This window comes from Hemitrygon akajei, chromosome 14, assembly GCF_048418815.1.
Source record: "Hemitrygon akajei chromosome 14, sHemAka1.3, whole genome shotgun sequence".
NCBI classification, from domain to species: Eukaryota; Metazoa; Chordata; class Chondrichthyes; order Myliobatiformes; family Dasyatidae; genus Hemitrygon; species Hemitrygon akajei.
The window spans coordinates 95,910,524-95,923,333 of NC_133137.1; the positions used below are offsets into that span (position 1 = coordinate 95,910,524).

The following is a 12,810-nucleotide window of genomic DNA, read 5'->3' on the forward strand; positions in this document are numbered from 1 at the left end:
GAATTTGGGAGTTTTCATCCAGGATTATCTAAAAGTTAATTTGCAGCTTGAATCAGTGGTGAGGAAGGTGAATGCAATGTTAGCATTAATTTTAAGAGGACTAGAATATAAGAGCAAGAATAAGATCCTAGAGTATTACAGGATGAGGAATTTCTTGAGGCAGAGGGTGAAAAGTCTGTGGAATTTCTTGCCACAGGTGGCTGTGGAGGCCAGGTCACTGGGTGCATTTAAGACGGAAGTTAATAGGTTCTTGATTAATCAGGGTGTGTAAGGTTATGGGGAGAAGGCAGGAGAATGGAGCTGAGAGGGAAATGGATCAGCCATGAGAAATGGCGGAGCAGACTCGATGGGCTGAATGGCCCTAATTCTGCTCCTGTGTCTTATGATCTTATAATGTGGTTTGCTTATTTTACAATGATTGATGGTACCTCTCAACTGCTTTGAGGTCCCTGCTGTTGGAAGGTAAAAGTATACAGGAAGACCAGGAGCATTTGTGTTTAGCTGTTACTAAGCCCTTCCTACTGTCAGCATCCTGAGGTGGGGAGGTGTCACCATGTACAAGAAGCACAACTGGACCAGGCACTCAAAAGTGCCAAGTGCAGGAGCAGACAGAGGCTAGCTATCCTCTGGTTTGTGACACTCCATACTCTCTCTGGCATGTACAAGTTCAGAGCATGATAAAATACGCTCCACAATGTATTGCATTGCAGTGGTGTAGATTGAGAACTGGTTATTGGATAGAATGCAAAGAATAAACAGATCCTTCTCAGGTTGTCAGGCTATGGCTGGTGCAAAGCCACAGAGATGTGTTCTTAGACCTCAGCTGTTCACAATCTATCAATGACCTGGCTGATGTAATGAAGTGTCATAGTTTCTATGTTAACTATCTTGTGTCAAGACTGATGATAATGCTCAGTATCATGAGATTGTGAGTATGATAGACAGAATGAATCTTCGGGAGGATGTGGACAAACTGAATGAACCTGGGAGAAAATACAGATGGAGAATGTCTGGGAAATAGGACATTATCTATTGAGCTGCACAAACTGTGAAGCAAAATGCTTATTGAATGTGAGAGACTGAGTAGTGCTGATGTTTGGAGGCAGCAATGAATGTTTGTGCTCAGATCACTGAAAGTCAATACGTGGACGCAGCATGCAATCTGGTGGATAAATGATTTGTTAGCACTGATTACAGGAGGATTCTATACAGGGGCAAGGAAATTTTTACTGTAATTTTTTAGAGTCTAGATGAGACCACAGCTGACTAAATGCGTGCAGTTTTGGTCTTCTTGTCGAGAGAGAATGCATTTACAACCATAGAAGGATTTCAGTGAAGATTCATTAGACTGGTTCCAGAAATGGTAGGTTTGCAACATGAGGAGAGATTGAGGAGACATAGACTGTTTAAAAGGATAAGGTATTGAAAATTACATAATTCTTATAGGGTTCAATAGGCTGGATGCAGGGAGGGTGTTTCCATCAACAGGAAGATTGAGTTGAGAAGAAAATTCATCTCTATGAGTGTTGAACCTTGGTAAAGTTTTACTTGGATTGCTGTGGTGGCTAGGTCATTGTGTTCCTTCAACACAAGACATCAATGGATTTCTGGTCATCAAGAAAATCAGGGAGATAGCGCTGGAAAATAGCACTGAGGTACACAACTCACGATCACTCATGGCGGAGCAGTTCCGGAAGGTCAGAGGGGTAACTTCTGTCCTGTTTTATATTCTCCCCACTTCTCTGGATAAGTGCAGTTCCAACAACTGTCAGGAGGTTTTGAAACCCTTCAAGTCTGCAACCCCATGCACTGTTCTAAACATTCATTCCCTCCTCAATTACACATTGCTGCTGTACGCATCACTTACAGACTGTAATACAGTACTTGCTCAGGTTACTGCAACAACACCTACCAAATGTGTGAGCTGAATTGCTGAAGCACATTGGAATCCAGTTAGCTGCAGATTCCCTCCATGTCTTTCACTGTATCACAGGTTCCTCAAATCCACTGGGTCTATTCAGTAATGACCAGCACTGAAGGACTGCAGTAGTTTGAGATGAACTTCAATTCCACCTTTTAGGGGCAATTAGAGATAGACAATAAATGGCTTCCCTACCAGGGGCATCCATATTCCAGTTTATTAATATATTTTGCTTTAAGATGATTTATGTCCTTGCATTGCAGGATTACCAGTGGCTGCTCCCTTAGAATCAGATATGATTTCTGTCAGTCACTTTGAGTATGATGTCTCCTAAGCTTTGCTCGCTGTGTGGATGTGAAGAGGACTCACACTATGGAGGAAATCAGACTCTGGGCACATTACTTAATAACGTTATGGGTGCCGTGGTAGCTTAGCGGTTGGCGCAGCGCTATTTCAGCTGGGAGCATTCTGGAGTTCAGAGTTCAATTCCAGTGCCGTTCTGTAAGGAGTCTGTAGGTCCTCCCTGTGGAATGAGTGATTTCCTCTAGGTCCTCCGGTTTCCTCCTAGAGTTCAAAGACTTTCTGGGTAGGTTAATTTGCCATTGTGTATGGTTCTGTGATTCAGTTAGGGTTAATCAGATTTGTTGTGAGTTGCTGGGTGGTGTGGCTTGAAAAGTTGGAAGGGCCTATTCAGCACGGTATCACTAAATAAATAATAAAATAGATTGTCTATGAAAGTTCTCAGCCATCCAGGTCATTGTATATCAAGCAGTAGTAATAAAATAAGTTGTGACTCTGGGCACTCTCTAGTGACAATCATGCTTATGGCATGCTATGCCTGGTTAGTAGGTACAGCTATGAGACACACTGTCCAATAATGCTCAGCTGTGGGTTCAGGTGAGTTCTGAGTTCACACGTGACTGCATGACCAAACACCCAAGTAATCGCATTGTCAAATTCACCGATGACACCACAGAGGTGGGGCTCATCAACAATGATGAGATGGTCTATGGAGAGGAGGTGGAAGAGCTCAAGGCCTGATGCCAGGCAAACAACCTCTTCCTCAATGTCAACAAGACAAAGGAGATGGTTATTGACGTCAGGAGAACTCGTGCCACTCACACCCCTCTTTACATCAATAGTGCAGCAGTGGAAACTGCGAGCAGTTTCAAACTCCCACAAGTGCACATCTTGCACAACCTCTCATAGTCCCAGAACACATTATAGAGAATCAGTAAAGCTCACTAATGCCTCTACCTTCTGAGGAGGCTGAAAAGATCTGGACTATGCACAACTATACTCACGTCATTCTACGGATGCACAGTAGAGAGCATCCTAACAAGCTGCATCACTGTATGACATAGAAACTGTACTGTGGCAGACAGAAAGGCACTACAATGGGTAAGCAAAACTGCCCAACTCATTACCTGCACCAGCCTACCCACCATCAAGGACATATATACAGAAAGGGCCAGTAACATCATGAAGGATACCACCCACCCTGCTCACGGACCATCAGGGAGGAGGCTACGTAGCATCCATGCCTGGATTACCACATTCAAAAACAGTTTCTTTCCCGAAGCAGTATGGTTGATCAGCACCTCCACCCAGAAACCTACCCCTCTACACCCCCACCACCACTACTTTATCATTTCCTATCACAATCACCTTGTGTACAGATACACCTGTGCCTAGCATCACTTTATGGACATACAATCAATCTCTGCATATCAGCTATATTATGTATTTATCTTTATCATGTTCTTATTGTGCTTTTATATGCTTCATTGGATCCAGAGTAACAATTACTTTTTTCTCCTTTACACTTGTGCACTGGAAATGTCATTAAACAAACTTGAATCTTGAATTGTGAAGAGCAGCCATGGACACACCATCCAGTAAGAATCTTGGCTTTGTCGATGACATGTTCAGTAGGAGTGGACTTTAGAAACGTTAGCTAATGAGTGACAGACACATGAGCATTGAATGATGGGTGGTCAGGTCACACTAACCTGAATAGTTAGCTCAGTCTGGGGGGTGTGCTGTTGAATCAGTTTCTGGCACAATGTGAGTAAGAAGCTTGTATTAACTTTATACATTGGTTTATTTTTATCAACTTTTTTTTCTTTCTCAGGTGATTTGCTATCAGGAGACGTCAAGTCAAATGTATCAACGTCAACTGCCTCAACTTCAGGTGATTCAGAGACACATGTGAAGTCACCTGGTATTCCAGTCTCTGAGGTGAAATCAGAACCGTCAACAGTATCAGAGGCAAATTCTGCTAATCTCAAGGCTTCTGAAATTGGTTCATCTGATCACAAATCAACTGATGTTAAATTAGCAGATTCTACACCAACTGTGGTCATGTCATCCAATTCTCAGACATCTGAGGTCAGGTTAGCCATTTGCAAATCATCTGAGGTAAAGCCAACACCCAAATCACTTGAGGACAACACAGTTGATCCTAAGGTATCAGAAGTCATGTCAGATGATCTCAAAAAATCTGAAGTCAATTCAACATGTCCTAAATCATCTGAGGTCAAGACAGTTGATCCTAATATATCAGTGGTCAAGTCAACTGATATAAAAGCACCTGAGATCAAGTCAGCTTGTTTTGAACCATCTGATGTCAAGACAATTGATCCCAAGGTGATAGAAGTCAAATCAGCTGATCACAAGCCAGTTGAAATCGAAACAGTTGATGCTAAATTGTCAGAGGTCAAGTTAGCAGATTCTAAGTCATCGAAAATCCAGACACCGTATCCTAAACCATCTGAGATGTCAGCTTGTTCTAAACCATTTGATGTCAAGACAATTGAACCCAATATGATCGAGGTCAAATCAGATTATCGCAAACCTTCTGATGTCAAGACAATTGATCCCAAGGATTCAGAGGTCAAATTAGAAGATTCCAAAACATCTGAGATCCAGACAGTTTATCCCACACAGTCTGAGATCAATTTAGCTTGTTCTGAGTCATCTGAGGTCAAGACAATTGATCCTGAGCAGTCAGAGTTTAAGGTAGATGATGCTAAAAAGCCTGAGCTTCAAACAGCTGATCCAGTCCCATCTGAGGTCATATCAACAAATCTCAAACAATCCAAAGACAAACTGTTTGATTCTGGAAAAAGAGAAGTCCAGCTATCTGACGCCATACCATCTCAGGTCAAGTCAGTTGATCTCAAACAATCTGAAGTCAAGTCAGTTGATCCAAAACCATCTGAGACAGGGTCAGTAGCTCCCAAGCAATCCAAGGACATACTTGCTGAACTTGGGGTGTGTGAAGACAAGTCAATTGATCTCAAACCATCGGAGGTTAAGTCAGCTGAATCCCCATTTTCTGAGGTCAAGTCAATTGCTCCTAATATGACAGAGAACGGGGCAGCTGATCCCAAATCTTCTGAGGTCAAATCAGCTGCTACCACTGATTCTGATTTTAATTCCAGTACTCCCAATGAACCTGAAGTCAAGTCAGCTGCTTCCAAGGAATATGACATCAATTCAATTCCTTCCAATTCCTCAGATGCCAAGTTATCTGAAATGGAAGCAACTGATCCCAAATCTTCTGAGATTGAATCACATTCCAAGGGGCCTGTGGTTAGAGCAGTTGATCCTGAGGTTCCTGAAATCATGTTAGCTATTTCCAAACCAAGTGAGGTTATATTATCTGTTACAAAACCAGTTGAGATCAACTCAACTGATCCCAAAGTATCTACCGTGATATCAGCCAATCTAGAACTTTGTGACATGGTAGCTCGTTTCCATAGGTCTTATGACCAATTATTAAGCAATCCAGAAATCTGTAGAATAAGGTCAACAGGTGCTAAATCGTGTAACAATATGCTTTGTATGTTGGAATTGGATGAGCTGAGGTTGCAGATTAAACAACTACGGAAGGAATTAGAGGAGACTCAGGAACAAGCAGCCAGACACCAGAAGAGCTACTTGGATTTACAAGGTAGGTGGACTTGCTAAAGGAAAGGGTTTGGGAGATGAGGCTCTGAGTTCAATCCTGGAAATGAGACTGAGCATTCAGTGTTGGCAGAAATAGTTGTGAATATTGGTAAACTGAGGATCGGTGAGGATTTATGCGCTTTGAACTTTGAAATGATGCACTGGATTGAGGATTTGACATACAGTAGTTAGACAGCTGGGGTTAGGCATGTAGGGTTTGTATGGACAGAGATTCAGGAGTTGGGGACCAAGATGTCCCAGACATGACATCATCATGTGGCACAAATAAAATTATCAGAGGCGAGGAACTGAATTTGTACTCAACAGAAAGCATTGCAATTATACTTAGAAGATTTTAATTGAAATGGAGGGAAGGTGAAGGACTCCTTTTTCCAATGTAGGACTAGGTGGAGCAGTTACTTATACATCCTTTCAGCTAAGGGGTTATATCTAACTCAAACAAGGCACATTGCCTCACTTTTATCTTTTTTTTCTTTAAACACATCACCCCTATTGGGCTTAAGCTGCTGACTGCAACTTGCCAGAGTTCTCTGTCCAGGGCCAGTCTTTCAAATTGTCCCCTGTCTTTGAAAATCCATCCTTTCCCAGGGATGAAGTCTTTGGAGCTTCTGTTGGCTTTTCTGTAGCTCTGGGTTTTAATGGGATGGGGTTGCTAGCCCCATGCCCAACCCTCCTCCTTTCACAGCCAGGCTTGGGACCATCCACGGCAGAGTTACATTGCTGCACAGACATTTGCAAAAACTATCGGAAGTTAATTTCGATGGATTTTAGCATGAGCCTGCAAGGTATTGAACCTTTTCATTGGCAACCCCACACAGCGATCCTGGTTGAAATTATCTTACATTGGCACTGAACAAATGTTCTTATAATCTAATTACCAGAGCATATTTACATCAGAAATAGGCCTTAAAACCATACAACAAGGGAGCAAAATTAGACCATTCAGCCCATTGAGTCTGCTCTGCCATTTCATCATGGCTGATCCACTTCCTTCTCTACCCCATTCTCCTGCCTTCTCACCATAATATTTTACACCTTCACTAATCAAGAACTGATCCACCTCTGCCTTAAATACACCCAATGACCTGGCCACCACAGCTGCCTGTGGCAATGAATTCCACCTATTCATCACCCTCTGGCTAAAGAAATTCCTCCTTATCTCTGTTCTAAGTGGATGTCCTTCTACTCTGAGATTGTGATCTTTGGTCCTCAACACCCCCACTATAGGAAACATCTTCTCCACATCCACTTGATCTAAGCCTTTCAACATTTGATAGGTCTCAATGCGATTTCCCCCCCCCCCCCCCATTCTTCTAAATTCCACTGAGTACAGGCACAGAGCCATCAAACGCTCCTCATATGTTAACCTTTTCATTACTGGAATCATTCTTGTGAACCTTCTCTGGACCCTCTCCAATGCCAACACATCCTTTCTTAGATAAGGGGGCCAAAACTGCTCAGAATACTCCACAAGGCCTCACCAGTACCTAATAAAGCTTCAGCATTATTTCCTTCTTTTATGTTCTAGTCCTTTCAAATTAATCACTAACATTGCATTCACCTTCCTCACCACTGACCTAGTTAACCTTTAGGAAAAAGGTTTAAACATGGGCGCTAGTAAAAGGCCCAGCTATGTCTGCCTTTTTGTCGGCTGCATGGAATGGTCTATGTTCCAATCGTACATTGGTATCATTCCTCAACTTCCTACGCTACATCAATGACTGGATTGGTGCTGCTTCCTCCACCCATGCTGAGCTCGTCGACTTCATCAACTTTGCCTCCATCTTCCACCCTGCCCTCAAATTTACCTTGTTCATTTCTGACACCTCCCTCCCCTTTCCCGATCTCTCGGTCTCTAGCTGTGGAGACAGCTTATCTACTGATATCTTTTATAAACCCACTGATTCTCACAGCTACCTAGACTATACCTCTTCCTATCCTGTTACTTGTAAAAGTGCCATCCCCTTCTCTCAGTTCCTCCATTTCTGCTGCTCCTGATCTCAGGATGAAGCTTTTCAGTCCAGAATAAGAAGACATCCTCTTTCTTCTAATGGTGGAGGCTTCCCTTCCTCCTCCATTAATGCTGCCTCACCCACATAGCTTTCATTTCATGCACGTCTGCCCTCACCCATTCTCCTGCCATCCCACCAGGAATAGGATTCCTCTTGTCCTCACCTACTTACCACTCCACCAGCCTCCGCGTCCAGCACACAATTCTCAGTATTTTCTGCGATCTCCAGCAGGATCCCGCCACAAAGCACATCTTCCACCCCCCCCCCCCCCCCACTTTCTGTTTTCCGCAGGGATTGCTCTGTACATGACATGACAAAGTCCTTGTCCATTTGTCTCTCCACACTGATCTCACTCCTCGCACTTATCCTTGCAAGCAGAACAAGTGCTACACCTGCCCCTAGACCTCCTCCCTCACTACCATTCAGGGCCCCAAACAGTCCTTCCACACAGGTGACACTTTTATTGTATCTGGTGCTCCCGGTGTGGCCTCCTGTATATCAGTGAGACCTGACGTAAATTGGAAGACTGCTTCAATGAGCACCTACGCTCCATCTGCCAGAAAAAATGTGATGTCCCAGTGGCCACCCATTTTAATTTCACTTCCCATTCCCATTTCGATATGTCAGTCAATGGCCCCCTCTACTGTCCCAATGAGGCCACACTCAGGCTGGAGGAGCAAAACTATATACTGTATTCCATCTGGGTAGTCTCCAACGTGACGGCATGAATATCGATTTCTTGAACTTCCGGTAATGGTATTCTTCCCCCCACCGCCACCATTCCAATTTCCCTCTCTTGTCTTATCCCCTTACCTGCCCATTACCTCCTTCTAGATAGATAGATAGATAGATAGATAGATACTTTATTCATCCCCTTGGGGAAATTCAACTTTTTTTCCAATGTCCCATACACTTGTTGTAGCAAAACTAATTACATACAATATGATATGCATCTAAATCAATATCTCAAAAAGCATTTATAATAGCTTTTAAAAAGTTCTTAAGCCCTGGCGGTTGAATTGTAAAGCCTAATGGCATTGGGGGTATTGACCTCTTCATCCTGTCTGAGGAGCATTGCATCGATAGTAACCTGTCGCTGAAACTGCTTCTCTGTCTCTGGATGGTGCTATGTAGAGGATGTTCAGAGTTTTCCATAATTGACCGTAGCCTACTCAGCGCCCTTCGCTCAGCTACCGATGTTAAACTCTCCAGTACTTTGCCCACGACAGAGCCCGCCTTCCTTACCAGCTTATTAAGACGTGAGGCGTCCCTCTTCTTAATGCTTCCTCCCCAACACGCCACCACAAAGAAGAGGACGCTCTCCACAACTGACCTATAGAACATCTTCAGCATCTCACTACAGACATTGAATGACGCCAACCTTCTAAGGAAGTACAGTCGACTCTGTGCCTTCCTGCACAAGGCATCTGTGTTGGCAGTCCAGTCTAGCTTCTCGTCTAACTGTACTCCCAGATACTTGTAGGTCTTAACCTGCTCCACACATTCTCCATTAATGATCACTGGCTCCATATGAGGCCTAGATCTCCTAAAGTCCACCACCATCTCCTTGGTCTTGGTGATATTGAGACGCAGGTAGTTTGAGTCTCTTTCACCAATCAATTTCCCAGTCTTTACTTCACCTGCCCCTCCTGGTTTCACCTATCACCTACTACCTTGTATTTCTCCCTCCCCTCTCCTCACCTTCTTACTCTAGTCCTGATGAAGGGCCTCGGCCTGAAACATCGACCGTGTACTCTTTTCCATAGATGCTACCTGGCCTGCTGAGTTCCTCCTTGTGCTTGTGTTAACCTTTAGGAAATCCTGCATGAGGACTCCCAATCTCAAGTCCCTTTACACCTAGGATTTTTGAATTTTCTCTCTGTTCAGAAAATAGTGTATGCTTTTATTCCTTTTATCAAAATGAAAGAGAAGCAAAATAGAAGCATGACTATTCATCAGGCTCCTTGTGCTTGTCCTGCCATTCAATAATCTATCGCTGATATTTTATCTTAGCTCTCCTCTCTAATTCTATGATATCTAATATCCAAAAGTCTATTGATCTGTCTTGAATATATTCAGGGTGGCTGAGGCACAAGCCCTCATGCCATATAAACAGTACTTGAATGAATACTAAGAGAACTAGTGTACCTGGTTTGGTTGGGTAGCTGTTTATCAGCCATCACAGATACAATAAGCCAAACGGCCTTTTCCTGGGTTGTAAATTACAATGACGATTTTGCTCCTCATCTCACTCCTGAATGGCCAAATGTTTATTTTGAGACTGAGCCCAGGTTTGAGACAGCTCTGTGTTTAATGTGATAAAATCCTATACAAATTTTATGTTCTCAGTGCATTCTTCTAAATGATAGAGTGTGTGGAATCATTGTTCATAGGAATTCAAGACGCTTTCCCCCAGCTCCCCCATCCATTCTATTTTAGGAATCAATCTGATAATTGTATTCTCTTCATCCTAAGTAGACATATTCCATGTTCTGGCAAGCCAACCAATGTGCAACGTTCCAAGTGTGCTCGTACCAAATGGCTGTTTGATTGCACGATGATGTTTTTGTTCATGCACTTAAACCACCCTGTAAAGAAAGACCAACGTACTTCACTTTCCTACTATTTGCTGAACTTCCGTGTTAACTTTTATTTAACATCGTGCAAATACTGTACATCTGAATGCCAAGACTTTTATTTTTTTTATTTTTTTTTATTGATTTTTTTAATGCATTTTCTACAACACGACAAATAAAAAAAAACCCAAAACAAAGTTGAAAATTAGTACAGTGCAAGATAAACATACAATAGTAATAGAATACAAAATAAGATAATTGAGAAAGCACCCAAATTGAAGTCATGTAAAGTTAGTATCCTCCCCAAGCCCCACAACAAAAAAAACTCCAGACCAACCAAGACAAAATGTAGAAAATATAAATCAGAACATTCAAACCCCCAAAACTGTAAATACACTTGAAAACAGAAGATAATAATGCCTACTACCAAAAAAAAGAACTGAAAGCAAGGGACTGAAAAAAAAACTTAATTAAGAGGAAGATTATGAAAATACTCAATAAAAGGTCTCCAGACCTTATGAAGCTTTATATCCGAATTAAGAATTGAATAATGGATTTTTTCAAGGTCTAAGCAGGACATAATATCGTTAAGCCATTGAGCATGCGTGGGTGGGGAAACATCTCTCCATCTAAGGAGGATTAGACGTCTAGCCAGGAGAGAAGCAAAAGATAATATTCGACATTTAGTCGAACTCAATCGTATATCTGTCTCACCCAAGAAACCAAACAGAGCAATTAAAGGGTTAGAATGGCTTGGGAGCATGACTTAAATATCTCTTTATCTGATGAGATTTGGGACTCGATTCTCAAATCGGTTAATTCAACCTCTCTTTGTGCTCGCCATTGCCTTTTACAGTTTAAGATTGTTCATAGGGCCCATACGTCCAAATCTAAACTATCTCGATTTTACCCTAATATTAGTCCTCTTTGTGATAAATGCAAAAGTGGTGAGGCTTCTCTTATTCATATGTACTGGACCTGCCCTAGCTTAGAGAAATTTTGGAAAGATGTTTTTATAACTTTATCCTGTATTCTGAATCACCACTTAGAATACCAAGACTTTTCAACAGTATAATTAAAACATACTCAGCTATTCTACTTTTTCCAACAAAAAGTTCATATTTCCATATTATACTTTATATGTCCAATACCCACCCAAACAATTTCCTTGTATTTCACCCCTCTGTATTTCATAGAACATAGAACATAGAAATTTTCAGCACATTACAGGCCCATCGGCCCACAATGTTGTGCCAACCATGTAACCTACTCTAGAAATTGCCTAGAATTTCTCTAGCGCATAGCCCTCTATTTTTCTAAGCTCCACATACTTATCTAAGAGGCTCTTAAAATACCCTATTTATCTGCTTCCACCACCGCCATTGACAGTGCGTTCCATGCACCCACCACTCTCTGTGCTCTTCCTTGAAGCACTGTGCATCCTTTTCGCATCTCATATAAATATAGAAAGTGCTGGAAATATTGAGTAGGCCAGGCAGCATCTGTGGGGACAGAATAGAGTTCATGCTTCAGGTCACTGACCTTTTAGCTCACACTATCATCGAACTTGGTCTCCTCAAATGCTCTTTGGAATAGTACAAGGTCAGCTTTACTCTTATACCATTCTCTGGTATGTTTAAAGGGAGAGCATAGAGGGAACTTCACTTTGTATTTAACCCATATTAGACAAGTCTTTTGCTTTTCCAAACACTGCAGGATTGCTGGAGGAACAGCGATTGGTCAATGTGCAACAAACTGAAAACTTTGCCAAACAGATCCAGCGTCTCCAAGGTGAGTGACAGGGTTTGGGATTGATCTGTGCAAAGGAGTACAAGCCTACTGCTGAGCAAAGCTTGGGTTAAGGAATAGGCAGTGCAGAGGTGTCTTGCCAGATGAGCACGTGAGCAGAGGCCAGCAGGATGTCTGGCAGCCCTGATGTGTGATTGTGGCCTAAAGGCAAATTCCTTGTTTTTAGTCAGTAGATAAATAAGTAAGTGAACTCAGCTGAATTGCTCATAGACTCTTGGGATTCATAACAAGGCAATGTGACACAAGACCACAGAGTATGTGTGCCTGGCTTACAGATAATAGTGATCAGTGCTGAACATGTTTGGTTGAAAATGGTAGAACACTTATTGTTACCTGAAACGTAAACTCCGTGGAGGTTTTAGTGCAAGTATCTTCTTTCCTGATATGAATACCTGCACATTTCCCAAATCTCCTCTGTAATCTTTCCATTGTCACAATATCCTTTTGAGTGTGTATGTAGCAGGAAAACACATTGGTTGCAGGTAACAGGTGAGTGTGTGGGAGCAGACATAGGATG

At 42.3% G+C, this 12,810-nt stretch overlaps 1 protein-coding gene across 9 annotated transcripts in view; it reads left to right on the forward strand.

Annotated features, from left to right (window-relative positions):
• The window catches only part of ccdc136b (coiled-coil domain containing 136b), a 126,400-nt gene that overhangs the window by 82,290 nt on the left and 31,300 nt on the right, over positions 1–12,810 (forward strand). For all 9 annotated transcript variants that reach the window (XM_073066703.1, XM_073066701.1, XM_073066700.1 and 6 more), the window contains 2 exons: positions 4,056–5,879; positions 12,201–12,275. In XM_073066703.1, the coding sequence (XP_072922804.1) occupies positions 4,056–5,879; positions 12,201–12,275 (1,899 nt within the window). The remainder of the gene's footprint in view (positions 1–4,055; positions 5,880–12,200; positions 12,276–12,810) is intronic.